At 43.7% G+C, this 19,367-nt stretch overlaps 2 protein-coding genes and 1 long non-coding RNA gene across 3 annotated transcripts in view; 1 reads left to right on the forward strand and 2 right to left on the reverse strand.

Moving 5' to 3' along the window:
* Positions 1-3,297: 3,297 nt before the first annotated feature.
* LOC139563615 (uncharacterized) lies at positions 3,298-8,482 on the forward strand. Its single transcript, XR_011672598.1, has 4 exons — positions 3,298-4,996; positions 5,204-5,295; positions 5,442-6,601; positions 7,786-8,482. It is a non-coding gene; the product is annotated as an uncharacterized lncRNA (long non-coding RNA).
* Positions 8,483-13,381: 4,899 nt separating this feature from the next.
* Positions 13,382-19,367, reverse strand: part of LOC139563665 (tandem C2 domains nuclear protein-like) — a 40,404-nt gene continuing 34,418 nt past the window's right edge. The window contains exons 10-11 of the mRNA XM_071382518.1: positions 18,819-19,015; positions 13,382-18,615 (exon numbers count right to left, since the gene is read on the reverse strand). Coding sequence (XP_071238619.1) covers positions 18,505-18,615; positions 18,819-19,015 — 308 coding nt within the window. The 3' untranslated portion in view covers positions 13,382-18,504. The remainder of the gene's footprint in view (positions 18,616-18,818; positions 19,016-19,367) is intronic.
* On the reverse strand, positions 15,461-17,739 carry LOC139563483 (clumping factor A-like). The gene is made up of 2 exons (XM_071382193.1): positions 17,716-17,739; positions 15,461-16,591 (listed from the first exon to the last, which is right to left on the reverse strand). The coding sequence occupies exons 1-2, from the start codon at positions 17,737-17,739 to the stop codon at positions 15,461-15,463; spliced, it is 1,155 nt and encodes a 384-aa protein (XP_071238294.1).

A 19,367-nucleotide genomic window follows, 5' to 3' on the forward strand; every position in this document is an offset into this window, starting at 1 on the left:
CAAACATGGGCAAAAACGGGAAAGCAAACTAATCTCTAAAGAATTGTTCATAATACCGAGTGTGATTGAGAAAAGCAACAAAAAAAAAGGTGCTTTCAGATTATTCCCCCAAACAAAATACGGAACAAGATGCAAGACTGGTAACCTATATCCTCATCATGGTAAAGACACTATCGCTATGGAGACGATTGAAACAAATCTCCACTGATGAGGCAGCGCTGCTTGGCCCGGGATAATGGACCAGCTGACGTCTGCAATAAAGGAGGAGTCAGATCTTCACTCTGAGGTCAAAGTGGTTTATTTCTGTGAAGACCAAGATACCGTCAGCACATCTGAAGAACACTTGATCAAAGATGGATCGACACCCAGTAATATTCAGCCAGAAAATGTATTCAGTCTCCCACAGTCACCACTACCAACTGCAGAAAGAGGTTCTTTTGAAAGTCAAGTCAACGCAACTTCACAGATGTAACCAGAAGGTCACTACAGCTTCACTTGAGCCAAAATACCAAAGACTGAAAGGAGAAACAGAAAAGAGGAGATTTAATGAGGAAGAAGAGATAAGTTGACATGTTTATAGCCAAGAAGACCAATGAAATGTAATTCTATAAAGTCAGACAAGTAGAACCTCATTGTGACGAGACAGAGAGTATCTCTGATGTTTCATCCCAGTAGAACCTCATTGTGACGAGACAGAGAGCATCTCTGATGTTTCATCCCAGTAGAACCTCATTGTGACGAGACAGAGAGCATCTCTGATGTTTCATCCCAGTAGAACCTCATTGTGACGAGACAGAGAGTATCTCTGATGTTTCATCCCGGTAGAACCTCATTGTGATGAGACAGAGAGTATCTCTGATGTTTCATCCCAGTAGAACCTCATTGTGACGAGACAGAGAGCATCTCTGATGTTTCATCCCGGTAGAACCTCATTGTGACGAGACAGAGAGTATCTATGATGTTTCATCCCGGTAGAACCTCATTGTGACGAGACAGAGAGCATCTCTGATGTTTCATCCCAGTAGAACCTCATTGTGACGAGACAGAGAGCATCTCTGATGTTTCATCCCAGTAGAACCTCATTGTGACGAGACAGAGAGCATCTCTGATGTTTCATCCCAGTAGCACCTCATTGTGACGAGACAGAGAGCATCTCTGATGTTTCATCCCAGTAGAACCTCATTGTGACGAGACAGAGAGCATCTCTGATGTTTCATCCCAGTAGAACCTCATTGTGACGAGACAGAGAGCATCTCTGATGTTTCATCCCAGTAGAACCTCATTGTGACGAGACAGAGAGCATCTCTGATGTTTCATCCCAGTAGAACCTCATTGTGACGAGACAGAGAGTATCTCTGATGTTTCATCCCGGTAGAACCTCATTGTGACGAGACAGAGAGTATCTCTGATGTTTCATCCCGGTAGAACCTCATTGTGACGAGACAGAGAGTATCTCTGATGTTTCATCCCAGTAGAACCTCATTGTGACGAGACAGAGAGTATCTCTGATGTTTCATCCCGGTAGAACCTCATTGTGACGAGACAGAGAGCATCTCTGATGTTTCATCCCAGTAGAACCTCATTGTGACGAGACAGAGAGCATCTCTGATGTTTCATCCCAGTAGAACCTCATTGTGACGAGACAGAGAGCATCTCTGATGTTTCATCCCAGTAGAACCTCATTGTGACGAGACAGAGAGCATCTCTGATGTTTCATCCCAGTAGAACCTCATTGTGACGAGACAGAGAGCATCTCTGATGTTTCATCCCGGTAGAACCTCATTGTGACGAGACAGAGAGTATCTCTGATGTTTCATCCCGGTAGAACCTCATTGTGACGAGACAGAGAGTATCTCTGATGTTTCATCCCAGTAGAACCTCATTGTGACGAGACAGAGAGTATCTCTGATGTTTCATCCCGGTAGAACCTCATTGTGACGAGACAGAGAGCATCTCTGATGTTTCATCCCAGTAGAACCTCATTGTGACGAGACAGAGAGCATCTCTGATGTTTCATCCCGGTAGAACCTCATTGTGACGAGACAGAGAGCATCTCTGATGTTTCATCCCAGTAGAACCTCATTGTGACGAGACAGAGAGCATCTCTGATGTTTCATCCCAGTAGAACCTCATTGTGACGAGACAGAGAGCATCTCTGATGTTTCATCCCAGTAGAACCTCATTGTGACGAGACAGAGAGCATCTCTGATGTTTCATCCCAGTAGAACCTCATTGTGACGAGACAGAGAGCATCTCTGATGTTTCATCCCAGTAGAACCTCATTGTGACGAGACAGAGAGCATCTCTGATGTTTCATCCCAGTAGAACCTCATTGTGACGAGACAGAGAGCATCTCTGATGTTTCATCCCAGTAGAACCTCATTGTGACGAGACAGAGAGCATCTCTGATGTTTCATCCCAGTAGAACCTCATTGTGACGAGACAGAGAGCATCTCTGATGTTTCATCCCAGTAGCACCTCATTGTGACGAGACAGAGAGTATCTCTGATGTTTCATCCCAGTAGAACCTCATTGTGACGAGACAGAGAGCATCTCTGATGTTTCATCCCAGTAGAACCTCATTGTGACGAGACAGAGAGCATCTCTGATGTTTCATCCCAGTAGAACCTCATTGTGACGAGACAGAGAGCATCTCTGATGTTTCATCCCAGTAGAACCTCATTGTGACGAGACAGAGAGCATCTCTGATGTTTCATCCCAGTAGAACCTCATTGTGACGAGACAGAGAGCATCTCTGATGTTTCATCCCAGTAGAACCTCATTGTGACGAGACAGAGAGCATCTCTGATGTTTCATCCCAGTAGAACCTCATTGTGACGAGACAGAGAGCATCTCTGATGTTTCATCCCAGTAGAACCTCATTGTGACGAGACAGAGAGCATCTCTGATGTTTCATCCCAGTAGAACCTCATTGTGACGAGACAGAGAGCATCTCTGATGTTTCATCCCAGTAGAACCTCATTGTGACGAGACAGAGAGCATCTCTGATGTTTCATCCCGGTAGAACCTCATTGTGACGAGACAGAGAGCATCTCTGATGTTTCATCCCGGTAGAACCTCATTGTGACGAGACAGAGAGCATCTCTGATGTTTCATCCCAGTAGAACCTCATTGTGACGAGACAGAGAGCATCTCTGATGTTTCATCCCAGTAGAACCTCATTGTGACGAGACAGAGAGCATCTCTGATGTTTCATCCCAGTAGAACCTCATTGTGACGAGACAGAGAGCATCTCTGATGTTTCATCCCAGTAGAACCTCATTGTGACGAGACAGAGAGCATCTCTGATGTTTCATCCCGGTAGAACCTCATTGTGACGAGACAGAGAGTATCTCTGATGTTTCATCCCAGTAGAACCTCATTGTGACGAGACAGAGAGTGTCTGATGTTTCATCCCAGTAGCACCTCATTGTGACGAGACAGAGAGTGTCTGATGTTTCATCCCAGTAGCACCTCATTGTGACGAGACAGAGAGCGTCTCTGATGTTTCATCCCAGGAAAGGAAAAGCAGAAATCTCAATGACCTCAATGACCTTCTGACCTGGAAAAGGAGTCGGAGGACAGTGAAAAAGACGGTGTTGAAATCAGAGCAGAAAGCAGAGAGAACAGAGTTTTGTCTAAAGGTAGAATGGCTGTTGAGCAGGTGTGGTAGAGAGAAACACACTGAAGCAGTGGAGGAGCTGAAGTCTGGACAGGATGTAGCCTAACTGGAAAAAAAATTACACAAACTAGCTGATGCACACATTACAAATGACAACAGTTGCAACAAGCTTACTCTGCATCAATTGGTCTATTTGTGCTGCTTGGCCACCTCGTCTCAGCTGTAGGGTGGATAGCTCTCTCAATGCTACAGTGATCCAAAGGAATGTGAACGGTTCCTAATGGAAGACTCATTTCCTGTCTTCCAGAAGTCAATAGACTCACATTCTATGAGTCACTGAGTCAACAAGCCTACCGGAGATTCAACTCCTTCATCGTATTCATTAGGTATACTGTAGCAAAACGTGCAAATGGTGTACCAATTAGTAGCCTAGTCTTTTTAGTATTCAGGGAAATAATTGGAAACATATATATTGTTTGATTGATTTGGATTATTAAGGGTTTAGTCTTTGATTTGGATTATTATGGGTTTAGTCTTTGATTTGGATTATTAAGGGTTTAGTCTTTGATTTGGATTATTAAGGGTTTAGTCTTTGATTTGGATTATTAAGGGTTTAGTCTTTGATTTGGATTATTAAGGGTTTAGTCTTTGATTTGGATTATTAAGGGTTTAGTCTTTGATTTGGATTATTAAGGGTTTAGTCTTTGATTTGGATTATTAAGGGTTTAGTCTTTGATTTGGATTATTAAGGGTTTAGTCTTTGATTTGGATTAAGGGTTTAGTCTTTGATTTGGTTAATTAAGGGTTTAGTCTTTGATTTGGATTAAGGGTTTAGTCTTTGATTTGGATTAAGGGTTTAGTCTCTGATTTGGTTTAGTGGATTGTGTGGATTCCCTTGGCCTCATGTTGGTTATCTCTTGATGCCTGGTCTTGATGTAAAGAGACTGAATACAGCATGATTATTGCTAGACTTCATTTGTCTTCACCGTTGAACGACGTATCAATTGACAAGTCAAACTCCACTACCTTTACAAGCCTCTATAGAAGAACCTCTGATCATTTTTTGTTAGATATAAGAAAGCACACAAGGATTTTATATATTTTTTATTAAGACTTTTGTGTTGGTGAAAGAACCTACTATGATGGAGCGTGTTTATCTTTTAGAAAATATATTTGGAACTTTTTCGGGGGGGGGGGTTTCTAGCGAGATTAAGAAAGACCGTACATCAAGACTTGGTTTACTGCAACCAATACTTCCTGTTTTGAACATGACGTTATTCTACCATCAACTGTGAAGTGGAAGTGTTTTGAAGAGGACACTTCCACTGACATTCTCAGTTGTTTCTCTGACACCTGTGAGCCTCGGATAAAAAGGTATGTAAGTAAATGTGTGACTGGAATTCACAATCGAGTTTTTCTATTGGTATTTAATATTTGTACAATTTTTTTTTGTAAATTATGTTCAAATTTTAATAATTCATATAATCTGACTGGTGCCAATTGCATTTATTTCAACACTTAAATGAATGTAACCTAGCTGTTATGGCTTGGTCTGATAACCTTAAACATGTTCATTCACAGGTGATGTGTGTTTCCAGTCCTTAAAGCAGCGTGGTCTTATCCCTTCTCTACTGTTTCAACTCTTCACAAATGAAAACATCTCATCGCCAAAGGTTGGTGTCAATATTATTTTGAAGAATCAGATAATTGACTATTTGTGGCTTAGAAGATCGTCTTATTGGTGATGTCAGTGTTGTCCAATGCTTCTTTGTGGAACTCACTTGTCCACGGGCACTAAACATGTTCATTTCCCATCTAGTGGTGAAGAAGGAGGTCATCTATAGTATGACAGGAGCAGTGGCTTGTTCCTTCCAGAAGACTTGAGGATGAAACTTCTCAGTCGTGATGACGAGGTGGCATCTCTGCTGGTGATGACGAGGTGGCCTCTCTGCCGGTGATGACGAGGTGACCTCTGCCGGTGATGACGGGGTGGCCTCTGCCGGTGATGACGAGTTGGCCTCTCTGCTGGTGATGACGAGGTGGCCTCTCTGCTGGTGATGATGAGGTGGCATCTCTGCTGGTGATGATGAGGTGGCCTCTCTGCCGGTGATGACGAGGTGGCCTCTCTGCCGGTGATGACGAGGTGACCTCTGCCGGTGATGACGGGGTGGCCTCTGCCGGTGATGACGAGTTGGCCTCTCTGCTGGTGATGACGAGGTGGCCTCTCTGCTGGTGATGATGAGGTGGCATCTCTGCTGGTGATGATGAGGTGGCCTCTCTGCCGGTGACGACGAGGTGGCCTCTCTTCTGGTGATGACGAGGTGGCCTCTCTTCTGGTGATGACGAGGTGGCCTCTCTGCTGGTGATGACGAGGTGGCCTCTCTGCTGGTGATGACGAGGTGGCCTCTCTGCCGGTGATGACGAGGTGGCCTCTCTGCCGGTGATGACGGGGTGGCCTCTGCCGGTGATGACGAGTTGGCCTCTCTGCTGGTGATGACGAGTTGGCCTCTCTGCTGGTGATGACGAGGTGGCCTCTCTGCTGGTGACGACGAGGTGGCCTCTCTGCTGGTGACGACGAGGTGGCCTCTGCTGGTGACGACGAGGTGGCCTCTCTGCTGGTGACGACGAGGTGGCCTCTCTGCTGGTGACGACGAGGTGGCCTCTCTGCCGGTGATGACGAGGTGGCCTCTCTGCCGGTGATGACGAGGTGGCCTCTCTGCTGGTGATGACGAGGTGGCCTCTCTTCCGGTGATGACGAGAGGCCTCTCTGCTGGTGATGACGAGGTGGCCTCTCTGCCGGTGATGACGAGGTGGCCTCTCTGCCGGTGACGACGAGGTGGCCTCTCTGCCGGTGACGACGAGGTGGCCTCTCTGCCGGTGACGACGAGATGGCCTCTCTGCCGGTGATGACGAGGTGCCCTCTCTGCCGGTGATGACGAGGTGGCCTCTGCCGGTGATGACGAGGTGGCTTCTCTGCTGGTGAGTGCCTGACATTTTGTGGGTGGAGGTTTTTCATGTTCACTGTAGACTTCTATCAACATGGACCGACTAGGGAGAATAACTGCATCTACACAACGGTCTCCCTTAAAACTAGCTGCTTTTAGCAACGCTAGAATTTTATGTACACGCTAACGTTGCTGGGAATTATTTAGCAAAAAATCTGAATAGTCCGCCGGAATCCACAAATAAAATAAAATTAAGTTTCAACTTACTCTGTCGATTGTCTTTAGTCTTGGTCCTTATGCAAGGGGGGAATGGGGGGGGGGGGTGAATTTAAAGTAGAATCAAATTTTCAAACGTGGGTTTGAATTTTATTTAGCTTCCGGGTGGACTATTCCGGGTTTTTTTGCACGTTAATTCCTAAATACTTACTAAAAGCAGCTACCGTAAAACATTTTGATGAGGCACTTATTTTTTGGTCCTTCTCTGAATGTAACGTTTATTTTTACCAGGGCGGGGTCCATTAAGAACATATGATTCTTTACAATGACGGCCTGGTAAGAGGTGAAAGGCCTCCAGTGGGGCAGGAAGTGGGTGATTTAAATCAGTTTTCCTTTTTGATATTGTATATTTTAACACAGATTTAGCAGATTTTCAGGCTAATGTAACAGTATAACTTTATTATTATTACTTTTTATAACTAGCTAGCCATTTCACATCGGTTACACTAACTACCAAGCCAGACACAGAACTAATAATAATACTAATGTATTTACAGATACATTTCCCATGCTCAATGAGCATGTTATTTGTCTTTCCATTTGTGTCTCAACTTAAGATACCATACAGTTGGGCTGAATGGTTCTGTGTTCATCCAGGTGCCTACAGTACCTGAAAGGAATCACAATCCCCAAACACGTCAAAACACATCTCGGGCAGACTTGAAAATCCAGGCTAGCTTTCACTTGTCATAAAGAAGACCTTGTTGTCATAGAGATTGCCTTGTTGTCATAGAGATTGCCTTGTTGTCATAGAGATTACCTTGTTGTCAGGATTTCCAAACAAGGTTTTTCATTTGTACCAAAACAATTAATTCCATATATCCTTCAGGTGACAAATTAAATCATTATTTTAATCAGAAGTGTCTTCTTTTTTTTTTTGTTACCTCCAGAAACTTGATTGCCACTGTGGATGTATAATTTGTCGTCTCATTTTATTCACAGATCCTCTATTTCCATACAAGAGGGACAAGAAGTCTGACTCCATCCTCAACCTGTGGACCTGCTCTGAGGATGTTGGACACCTTCAGCCACACTGATTTCCTGTCAGACCGGTTGTCTTTGAACTCCATGCCATGTGACTGACTAACCTGAACATTTACTACAACAGGAATACAATGTTCATCAGACTCCCCACACGGTGGACAGACTACTCTCTGTCTGGTTGTGAGGTCACAGGAAATAGACTGATCTGTTCATGAGGGACTGTAAGTTGTTGTAACAGAATAATACAGGCCAGCTCGTCTTCGTGTCTCTTCTGTTCGGCCTTCTGACACGTTGGTCTGTTAGTCTTTGTTCTGTGCTTCAGTCGTCATCATGGTGGAGGCAGAATTCTAACCCTGATAGATTATAGTTGTAAAGACTTCAAGATGTAGCCAGGACATTGATGTCCACTCTGTAGATAACATAAACACTCTCTATGTATTAAATGTATTAAAAGTCCTAGGAGAGGGACCGTGCTTTCAGGAGAAGGATAACAGGACCTTGTCCAGAGACAACCCCCAGCCCTTAACCTCCAAGGCATTTGTGTACAGGGAGTTTAATACATTATTTGATACAATCAGGGAATTTGACATAAAGTATGGATTACGTTTTGAATATTCAATGATCATTAAATGTATTTTTGTAATTTTTTTCCACAGTAAGTGTTTGGCAGTTCTCATGGAAACGTTGTGAAATTTTTAACGTGTCTTATTAAGAGTGGTATTAAGGCTAGATCGAATCATTTCAGATCATTGAACATTTCGTCTTTCAGAGGGTCAGTTTACCTGATTATACCAAAGTCTTTTGAGTTTCACATGAATTCTAGTCTTATCAACAACAACAAAAAACACATCCGGCATGGGCGCCAGATTTGTTTTGGGAAAAACTTTTAAATTTTATAAAACATCCTGTAATTCTACACATTTTTCCATGGTTTTATGACGTGTTCATAGTCTGATTTGTATTGTATTCTTTGGGTTGGGGGCCCCCTGGTGGTCAGACAAGTGCCCTGCATGTCCGGTCGGTATTCCTGCTCTACTTCTATGTCGGGTTCACACATTTGTTCTGCAAACAATTCCAAATTGACACTAGAAAATGAAGGGGAACCCCACTTGGAGAAATTATAATCCCAAATGAACACTTCAGATTCACAGCTTCAGGTACCTCAGGCTGTCCCAACAACAATAATGACATGAAAGTGCATTCCAATAGTGTAAAAGGCAATAAGGGTCCGATTCAATCAGATCCGCACATTGTCGGAGCTGTCAAATCCACAAGTGTCTGCACGGAGTTTCATTAGCCAATGCACCTAAATATTTTTGCTCTGCGACCCGGAATTTTAATTTACAGAGAAGAAAGAAGAAAGAAAATCACCCAGATAATTGTTGCAATGATTTCTTCACTACGGCAGCCCCTAAATGTGGGGAACTCACTGAGCACAGATTCATGACCGTCATACTTGCACCATTACTACAAAGAACAACGGATTGTTATCAACAATAACAACAAATAGTGCTCCTACATTTTTCCTTGTTAAAAGAAGGTAGAGGCCTGCCTTGTTTACGTGTTCAAACACTGGAATGTGAGATGTAATCTACACCCTGATTAGAATGATAGAACTCCTCATTCTTTAATGGTTTTTCAATTTGAGCGTAATTATTTCAATATAGCCTAATTTTGAACTTCCAACAGGAACGGGGACGGTTGTGACTTTGTGACAATGATGCAAGGGCAGTTGCTCACTAATTTAAAGGCTCCAATTCAGTCCCACTGCCAAAATATCCGCTATGCGGGTGTCTGCTATTGCTGGGTAACACTTGATCTTATTAAATCTAGACCTGAGAGTTTGTATTCCATAGCCACTTGAAGAAAAAAATAGTTTTTAATTTGTTTGTTAAAGATGATAGTTTTTCCTCAGGGGACCCCAAGTACTGTATGTCCTTAGCTGTACTCCATCTAGCCAAAAAAACAAATCGCAAAAAGGTGAGAGAATTACATTTTTTTTTGCACCACTTCCGTTCCTTAGCTGTACTCCATCTAGCCAAAACCAGAACACACAGAGTTAACTTAGATCCTGGTGACCCAGGATGGCTCTGGTCACCATAGAAACACTCAGAGGCCCTTCACTCATTTTATCCATAATGACGGCGGAATTAACTTGTGTAACACTTTTTTTCTGTTGCATAGTCCCCAAACAAATGGTTTGTAGATGTTCAATAACTGTCAACAACATTTCAACTAACTACATACTAACCCTGACCCTTATTCTAAACCTAACCCTTATTCTAACCCTAACCCTTATTCTAACCCTTAATCTAAACCTAACCCTTATTCTAAACCTAACCCTTAATCTAAACCTAACCGTAAACCTTAGCAAGCAGTTGCTTATCAACAGATAGTTTGTGGAAAGTCTGACCACCTGTAGATCATCAGTGTGGGGCTATCCAAATAAAGACCTGAACATAGAAGGCAGGTTGGAATGTTTGACCGCAGGTTGCCAACATGAGAGATAACCTGTTACACACCAGACATGGGTTCAAATACTATTCAAAATCATTTAAAACACTGTATCTGTGCTTGATTGAGCTTGCCTGTTGCAAGGGAACCAATGGAAAAGTCTCAAAAGGTGAAAACCCCGCCCACCTCACACACATTCTAAAGCCAAGTAGTATTTGAACCCAGGTGTGACACACAACTTCCCGAAAAACCTAACGAGACAGTATCTCCATAAATTATAGCAGTACTTCCTGTTCTCTCAGTTAACAAAGAGCAAAGGGTCTGGCTGAGTGCTAGGAAAAACTATTGGCCAATGTGTGTCTAGAATGCTCGCAGGCTGGCTAAACATTAACTTAGATCAAACATTAATTACGTAAATGATGACTGCCGATTAAACATCCAGGATGTAGTGGCGGTATTTGACGCTTGTCGCACGTCACGTGGAAAGCCTTGTTGTTCTGGATACACGCAAGCAAGCATTGCCCATACACACCATGTATTGTTGTCTTAGTCCACAACGTAAGTGTCCCTTGAGTGTGTTTGTAGAGATGTGCCATCACAGCTGCTCACACACACCTTCCACTGATCAGCCTGACCAATATACCACACACCTAGACACTGATCAGCCTGACACCAATATACCACACTCCTAATAGACACTGATCAGCCTGACCAATATACCACACTCCTAATAGACACTGATCAGCCTGACACCAATATACCACACTCCTAATAGACACGGATCAGCCTGACACCAATATACCACACTCCTAATAGACACTGATCAGTCTGACACCAATATACCACACTCCTAATAGACACTGATCAGCCTGACACCAATATACCACACTCCTAATAGATACTGATCAGCCTGACACCAATATACCACACTCCTAGACACTGATCAGCCTGACACCAATATACCACATTCCTAATAGACACTGATCAGCCTGACACCAATATACCACACACCTAGACACTGATCAGCCTGACACCAATATACCACACTCCTAATAGACACTGATCAGCCTGACACCAATATACCACACTCCTAGACACTGATCAGCCTGACACCAATATACCACACTCCTAGACACTGATCAGCCTGACACCCATATACCACACTCCTAATAGACACTGATCAGCCTGACACCAATATACCACACTCCTAATAGACACTGATCAGCCTGACACCAATATACCACACTCCTAATAGACACTGATCAGCCTGACACCAATATACCACACTCCTAGACACTGATCAGCCTGACACCAATATACCACATTCCTAATAGACACTGATCAGCCTGACACCAATATACCACACACCTAATAGACACTGATCAGCCTGACACCAATATACCACACTCCTAATAGACACTGATCAGCCTGACACCAATATACCACACTCCTAATAGATACTGATCAGCTTGACACCAATATACCACACTCCTAATAGACACTGATCAGCCTGACACCAATATACCACACTCCTAGACACTGATCAGCCTGACACCAATATACCACACACCTAATAGACACTGATCAGCCTGACACCAATATACCACACTCCTAATAGACACTGATCAGCCTGACACCAATATACCACACTCCTAATAGACACTGATCAGCCTGACACCAATATACCACACTCCTAATAGACACTGATCAGCCTGACACCAATATACCACACTCCTAGACACTGATCAGCCTGACACCAATATACCACACTCCTAATAGACACTGATCAGCCTGACACCAATATACCACACTCCTAATAGACACTGATCAGCCTGACACCAATATACCACAATCCTAGACACTGATCAGCCTGACACCAATATACCACACTCCTAATAGACACTGATCAGCCTGACACCAATATACCACACTCCTAATAGACACTGATCAGCCTGACACCAATATACCACACACCTAGACACTGATCAGCCTGACACCAATATACCACACTCCTAGACACTGATCAGCCTGACACCAATATACCACACTCCTAATAGACACTGATCAGCTTGACACCAATATACCACACACCTAGACACTGATCAGCCTGACACCAATATACCACACTCCTAATAGACACTGATCAGCCTGACACCAATATACCACACTCCTAATAGACACTGATCAGCCTGACACCAATATACCACACTCCTAGACACTGATCAGCCTGACACCAATATACCACACACCTAATAGACACTGATCAGCCTGACACCAATATACCACACTCCTAATAGACACTGATCAGCCTGACACCAATATACCACACTCCTAATAGACACTGATCAGCCTGACACCAATATACCACACACCTAGACACTGATCAGCCTGACACCAATACACCACACTCCCAATAGACACTGATCAGCCTGACACCAATATACCACACTCCTAATAGACTAGAACATTGCTGGTAACACTTTACACTAAGGCTGCCTTGATAATTGGTTTAGAATGGGCTTCTAAGGGTTTATATATGCACATTGCTGTAATTTGATACTATATGTTCATGTAAAGACAATATTAATGTCCCTTTTCAGGTAGATAAAGTGGTTTCTAACCGTGATATTTAAAATATATATATAAATATAGTCTTTTTAAATCCCATTTTTCAATTGCCAGACCAAAACCGTTTCTCTATTGTTGGACAATAAAATCCTTCATTGAATTTTTGTAGAATACAGGTCAGTGGACAACACATGATTTCAGATGATTGCAACCCGAACCAGCAGGAAACTTACATTTTTGAGAGTTGGAAGGAGGTGAGTGACGCAGTGGAAATGTCTATTGTATTGAGGCCAGTGTGGAATCTTTCACAGTTTTGTTCTCAACATGTGTCTCTCACGCAATTCTATAATAAAAGGCTACAAATTGTTTTATGGTTGTTGGTCCCATTTCAGAGAAGATACACACTGGCCTATAGAATACTGAGGGATACGTTAGCATCGTATGCTACACATACTGAAACAACAGACTGGACTGTTTCCTTGCTTTTACAACACCTTTGATCAGAACAAACCAGGTCTGACATCTGTACAGATTTGGGTTTAAGATAGGACCTGTTTTAATCATGCTTATCTTTACAATCTTTACATGTCATTACATAAAAGACAGGAGATGCTAATATGCTAATGTGAGATTAATAATTATACTATACGCTAATATGCTAATGTGAGGTTAATAATTTATTATACTTATACAGTAGTTCTCTAGATTACGATTAGAAGACTAAACAAGGAAGAAGTGCAAAAAATATTGATACATTATAATAGACCAGGGATTCATACATGCTACAATTCCTAGCAGTTATAAACAGCTATAAATATATTAAATAAGAGTTTAAAAATCATTTTCTTTCTTTAAAAACATCCATATCCATGTACTGCACGTTCACTAAAACATTTGACAACATACAAAACAAGTCAAACTTTATCGACAAAAAAATAAACAAATCCATTTGTTCTTCCAGACATTCACAGAATGTGTTTAAATAACAATCCCTTTTTAATTAAGCAGAGTGAGGGTACATAATCTGTAGTGGAAGCAGTGTCCTGTGATCTTATAAAACAACAGGATGTGCCCACATTCAGACGCAGGCCCGATTTATGCCGGAGCAGATGGTCAGGGGGGTGGGGGGGGGCAGAACATAACTCTATACTAATATTTACATTTTGGCGGTATCGGAGGTGGAACTGCGTTAGAGACGTGAAATCCACAAGTGGCTCCTGGCATTATACCTAAAGCGACCATTGTCATTGGTTGCACGGCGTCGCATTTAAGAGAAATCCTATGCAGACTTGTTTACATGTTGGGAACACTGGAATGTGAGATGTAATCTACACCTCCATTAGGGTGACAGGAATGTTTGACCGCTCCAACGTAGTTCCACCTCCCGACACGGTCAAAACATCAGCTATGTCAGTTTGATCTGATTGAATCTAGGCCTAAGCCCCAAAATAATTGAACATATTTACTATATTAAACAAATTTTAGCTGAATTCCTGGTGATTTAACAGTCTTTGAAAAGCTGCCTGTTGGGCCTCCTGTTGCCAAGCCCAGTTATATAGCATGCTGGTATGGCTGTACAGGTACAGGTACAGGTACAGGTACAGATACAGGTACAGATACAGGTACAGGTACAGGTACAGATACAGGTACAGGTACAGATACAGATACAGGTACAGGTACAGATACAGATACAGGTACAGATACAGATACAGGTACAGGTACAGGTACAGATACAGGTACAGGTACAGGTACAGGTACAGATACAGGTACAGGTACAGGTACAGGTACAGGTACAGGTACAGATACAGGTACAGGTACAGGTACAGGTACAGGTACAGGTACAGATACAGATACAGATACAGGTACAGGTACAGGTACAGGTACAGATACAGATACAGATACAGATACAGGTACAGGTACAGGTACAGGTACAGATACAGATACAGATACAGATACAGATACAGGTACAGGTACAGGTACAGATACAGGTACAGGTACAGGTACAGATACAGATACAGATACAGGTACAGGTACAGGTACAGGTACAGATACAGATACAGATACAGATACAGATACAGGTACAGGTACAGGTACAGGTACAGATACAGATACAGATACAGATACAGGTACAGGTACAGGTACAGGTACAGATACAGATACAGATACAGATACAGATACAGGTACAGGTACAGGTACAGATACAGGTACAGGTACAGGTACAGGTACAGGTACAGGTGTGGTTGTTCCTATGGGTCCGGTTCCCGACTAAAAAGCATGTGCTTGTGTTATGAGTGTACAGGTCTTGGTCACCTGCCTGTTCAGGTGAGGCTGTGTCTACATCGTCTTGGTCACCTGCCTGTTCAGGTGAGGCTGTGTCTACATCGTCTTGGTCACCTGCCTGTCAAGGTGAGGCTGTGTCTACATCGTCTTGGTCACCTGTCTGTCAAGGTGAGGCTGTGTCTACATCGTCTTGGTCACCTGTCTGTTCAGGTGAGGCTGTGTCTACATCGTCTTGGTCACCTGTCTGTCAAGGTGAGGCTGTGTCTACATCGTCTTGGTCACCTGTCTGTCCAGGTGAGGCTGTGTCTACATCGTCTTGGTCACCTGCCTGTCAAGGTGAGGCTGTGTCTACATCGTCTTGGTCACCTGTCTGTTCAGGTGAGGCTGTGTCTAAATCGTCTTGGTCACCTGTCTGTTCAGGTGAGGCTGTGTCTAAATCGTCTTGGTCACCTGTCTGTCCAGGTGAGGCTGTGTCTACATCGTCTTGGTCACCTGCCTGTCCAGGTGAGGCTGTGTCTAAATCGTCTTGGTCACCTGCCTGTTCAGGTGAGGCTGTGTCTAAATCGTCTTGGTCACCTGCCTGTTCAGGTGAGGCTGTGTCTATGTCGTCTTGGTCACCTGCCTGTTCAGGTGAGGCTGTGTCTACATCGTCTTGGTCACCTGCCTGTCCAGGTGAGGCTGTGTCTAAATCGTCTTGGTCACCTGCCTGTTCAGGTGAGGCTGTGTCTAAATCGTCTTGGTCACCTGCCTGTTCAGGTGAGGCTGTGTCTAAATCGTCTTGGTCACCTGTCTGTTCAGGTGAGGCTGTGTCTAAATCGTCTTGGTCACCTGCCTGTTCAGGTGAGGCTGTGTCTATGTCGTCTTGGTCACCTGCCTGTTCAGGTGAGGCTGTGTCTACATCGTCTTGGTCACCTGCCTGTCCAGGTGAGGCTGTGTCTAAATCGTCTTGGTCACCTGCCTGTTCAGGTGAGGCTGTGTCTAAATCGTCTTGGTCACCTGCCTGTTCAGGTGAGGCTGTGTCTACATCGTCTTGGTCACCTGCCTGTTCAGGTGAGGCTGTGTCTAAATCGTCTTGGTCACCTGCCTGTTCAGGTGAGGCTGTGTCTAAATCGTCTTGGTCACCTGCCTGTTCAGGTGAGGCTGTGTCTACATCGTCTTGGTCACCTGCCTGTCCAGGTGAGGCTGTGTCTAAATCGTCTTGGTCACCTGCCTGTTCAGGTGAGGCTGTGTCTACATCGTCTTGGTCACCTGCCTGTTCAGGTGAGGCTGTGTCTACATCGTCTTGGTCACCTGTCTGTCCAGGTGAGGCTGTGTCTACGTCGTCTTGGTCACCTGTCTGTCCAGGTGAGGCTGTGTCTAAATCGTCTTGGTCACCTGTCTGTCCAGGTGAGGCTGTGTCTAAATCGTCTTGGTCACCTGTCTGTCCAGGTGAGGCTGTGTCTAAATCGTCTTGGTCACCTGCCTGTTCAGGTGTTGGGTAACAATTAAGTACGTTACTGTGATTGTTTCAAATGAAATGGTCAAAAATAAACAAAAATAGCTTCTTAGTAAAGAGACATTTCTAAAGCAAGAATTTTGCTAGGACTGTCTGGGAGTGGTCTGAGTGGGGGGGAGGGGAAAACTGAAAACGAGCTGTTATTGGCAGAGAGATTTGGAAATCTCTTTCTTATTGGCGCCAGAGGGGATGGCTGATGTTTTACATGCTCCTAACCAACTGTGCTATTTTGTTAGTTTTTTGCGTTGTTTGTAACTTATTTTTTAAACTTATTTTGTACATAATATTGCTGCTCACCGTCTCTTATGACCGAAAATAACTTCTAGACATCAGAACTGCGATTACTCCAGTCACCCAAATCACAGACTGTTCTCTCTGCTACCGCACGGCAAGCGTTACCGGAGCGCCAAGTCTAGGACCAAAAGGCTCCTTAACAGCTTCTACCCCCAAGCCATAAGTCTGCTGAACAATTAATCCAATGGCCACCTGGACTATTTAAATTGACACCCCCCCCCCCCACACCCCCCTCCATTTGTTTTATACACTGCTGCTACTCGCTGTTTATTATCTATGCATAGTCACTTCACCCCTACCTACATGTGCAAATTACCTTGACTAACCTGTACCCCCGCACATTGACTCAGTACCCTGTATATAGTCTCGTTATTGTTATTTTATTGTGTTACTTTTTAATGATTTTTACTTTAGTTTATTTGTTAAATATTTTCTTAACTCTTTCTTGAACTGCACTGTTGGTTAAGGGCTTGTAAGTCAGCATTTCACGGGTAAGGTCTACTACACCTGTTGTTTTCGACGCATGTGACAAATAAAGTTTGATTTAATTTGATTCCTTAATTTACCGCCTGGTGATGTCTTCAGGCAGACCAAAACTCCATCCCACCAAAACAGGATGAAATTTCAGGTCTTTTCAAAACAGCTCTTACACTAAAAGGGCATTATCATCATTTTTCACAATTTCACAGTATTATTCCAACCTCATATATAAAACATAGGAAAAAACACATTTTTGACTGCACTAGGCCTTTAAGAACATACATTTTAGGTTAATAATATAACATTGTATTACACACCATAAACTTATTCCATAGATCCATATGCCAAAAATTGTGTTTAACCTGTTGTTGTTTGTAATATTAATAAGAAATGTATTTTATTTTAATATTTTTAAAAATATATATTTTGAGATGTGGCCGCGGACTCCGTGGCAGTACCACCGTGGACCCCACTTTGAGAACCCCCGCAATAGGGTACCATTTTGAATGTAGGCTGTGTGAGTTACTACAGGCTGTGTGAGTTTCTACAGGCTGTGTGAGTTTCTACAGGCTGTGTGAGTTTCTACAGGCTGTGTGAGTTTCTACAGGCTGTGTGAGTTACTACAGGCTGTGTGAGTTTCTACAGGCTGTGTGAGTTTCTACAGGCTGTGTGAGTTTCTACAGGCTGTGTGAGTTACTACAGGCTGTGTGAGTTTCTACAGGCTGTGTGAGTTACTACAGGCTGTGTGAGTTTCTACAGGCTGTGTGAGTTTCTACAGGCTGTGTGAGTTTCTACAGGCTGTGTGAGTTACTACAGGCTGTGTGAGTTTCTACAGGCTGTGTGAGTTACTACAGGCTGTGTGAGTTTCTACAGGCTGTGTGAGTTTCTACAGGCTGTGTGAGTTGCTACAGGCTGTGTGAGTTGCTACAGGCTGTGTGAGTTGCTACAGGCTGTGTGAGTTGCTACAGGCTGTGTGAGTTACTACAGGCTGTGTGAATTTCTACAGGCAGTGTGAGTTTCTACAGGCTGTGTGAGTTACTACAGGCTGTGTGAGTTTCTACAGGCTGTGTGAGTTACTACAGGCTGTGTGAGTTGCTACAGGCGTTTCAGGACCCGTTGAGTCTGTGCCATACATCCACCACCCTCTCGGGGTGAGACATGCTGTCCCTCCACTGCTCTGCTGCTTCCTGCGTTGGGCTGTCGAAGCCAAGGTGAACCTGCAGAAAAATGGATGTTGTTATGTAACTGGCCTAATCTTCGAAAACGCAAACACTCCACGTGGTTACTGGTGTGTGTGACAGCGAGATAGGCAGAGCGTTTGTGTGCATGGAATAGTGGCAAGAAGAAGAAGAAGAAAACGAAGAAGAAAGTCATACAACAACAAAGTCATACAGATACAGTACGTTTAAGCCGTTATCACCTGTCCGAGGAAGTGTTTTCGTCTGACAGAGCGGTGACTGTAGAGTTTGACTGACAGAAGGAAGCTCTGGTCCAGAGCTAAGGGGAAGTAGAAAGACTCAGTCCAGGTCAGCTGACCTCCGGAGGACTTCAGGGTGTGAGTCTTCTTCTTCATCACCACCCTGCCCGACTGCTGCATCTCTATCTTCACAAAGAACGCTGTTTCACAGACAAGGAAGGAAGGAAGGAAGGAAGGAAGGAATGAAGGAAGGAAGGAAGGAAGGAAGGAAGGAAGGAAGGAAGGAAGGAAGGAAGGAAGGAAGGAAGGAAGGAAGGAAGGAAGGAAGGAAGGAAGGAAGGAAGGAAGGAAGGAAGGAAGGAAGGAAGGAAGGAAGGAAGGAAGGAAGGAAGGAAGGAAGGAAGGAAGGAAGGAAGGAAGGAAACACACAAACAAAATGGTTACTCGTTAGCCTCGGAATCCCAAGGCTTCTCACATACCAGACGGGATTTGTAAGGATGGCCACTCAAGATTACTCATCATTCAAATAATTTAAAATGTTTTTTTTCTCGA

This window comes from Salvelinus alpinus, chromosome 34 (assembly GCF_045679555.1).
Source record: "Salvelinus alpinus chromosome 34, SLU_Salpinus.1, whole genome shotgun sequence".
Classification (NCBI taxonomy): Eukaryota; Metazoa; Chordata; class Actinopteri; order Salmoniformes; family Salmonidae; genus Salvelinus; species Salvelinus alpinus.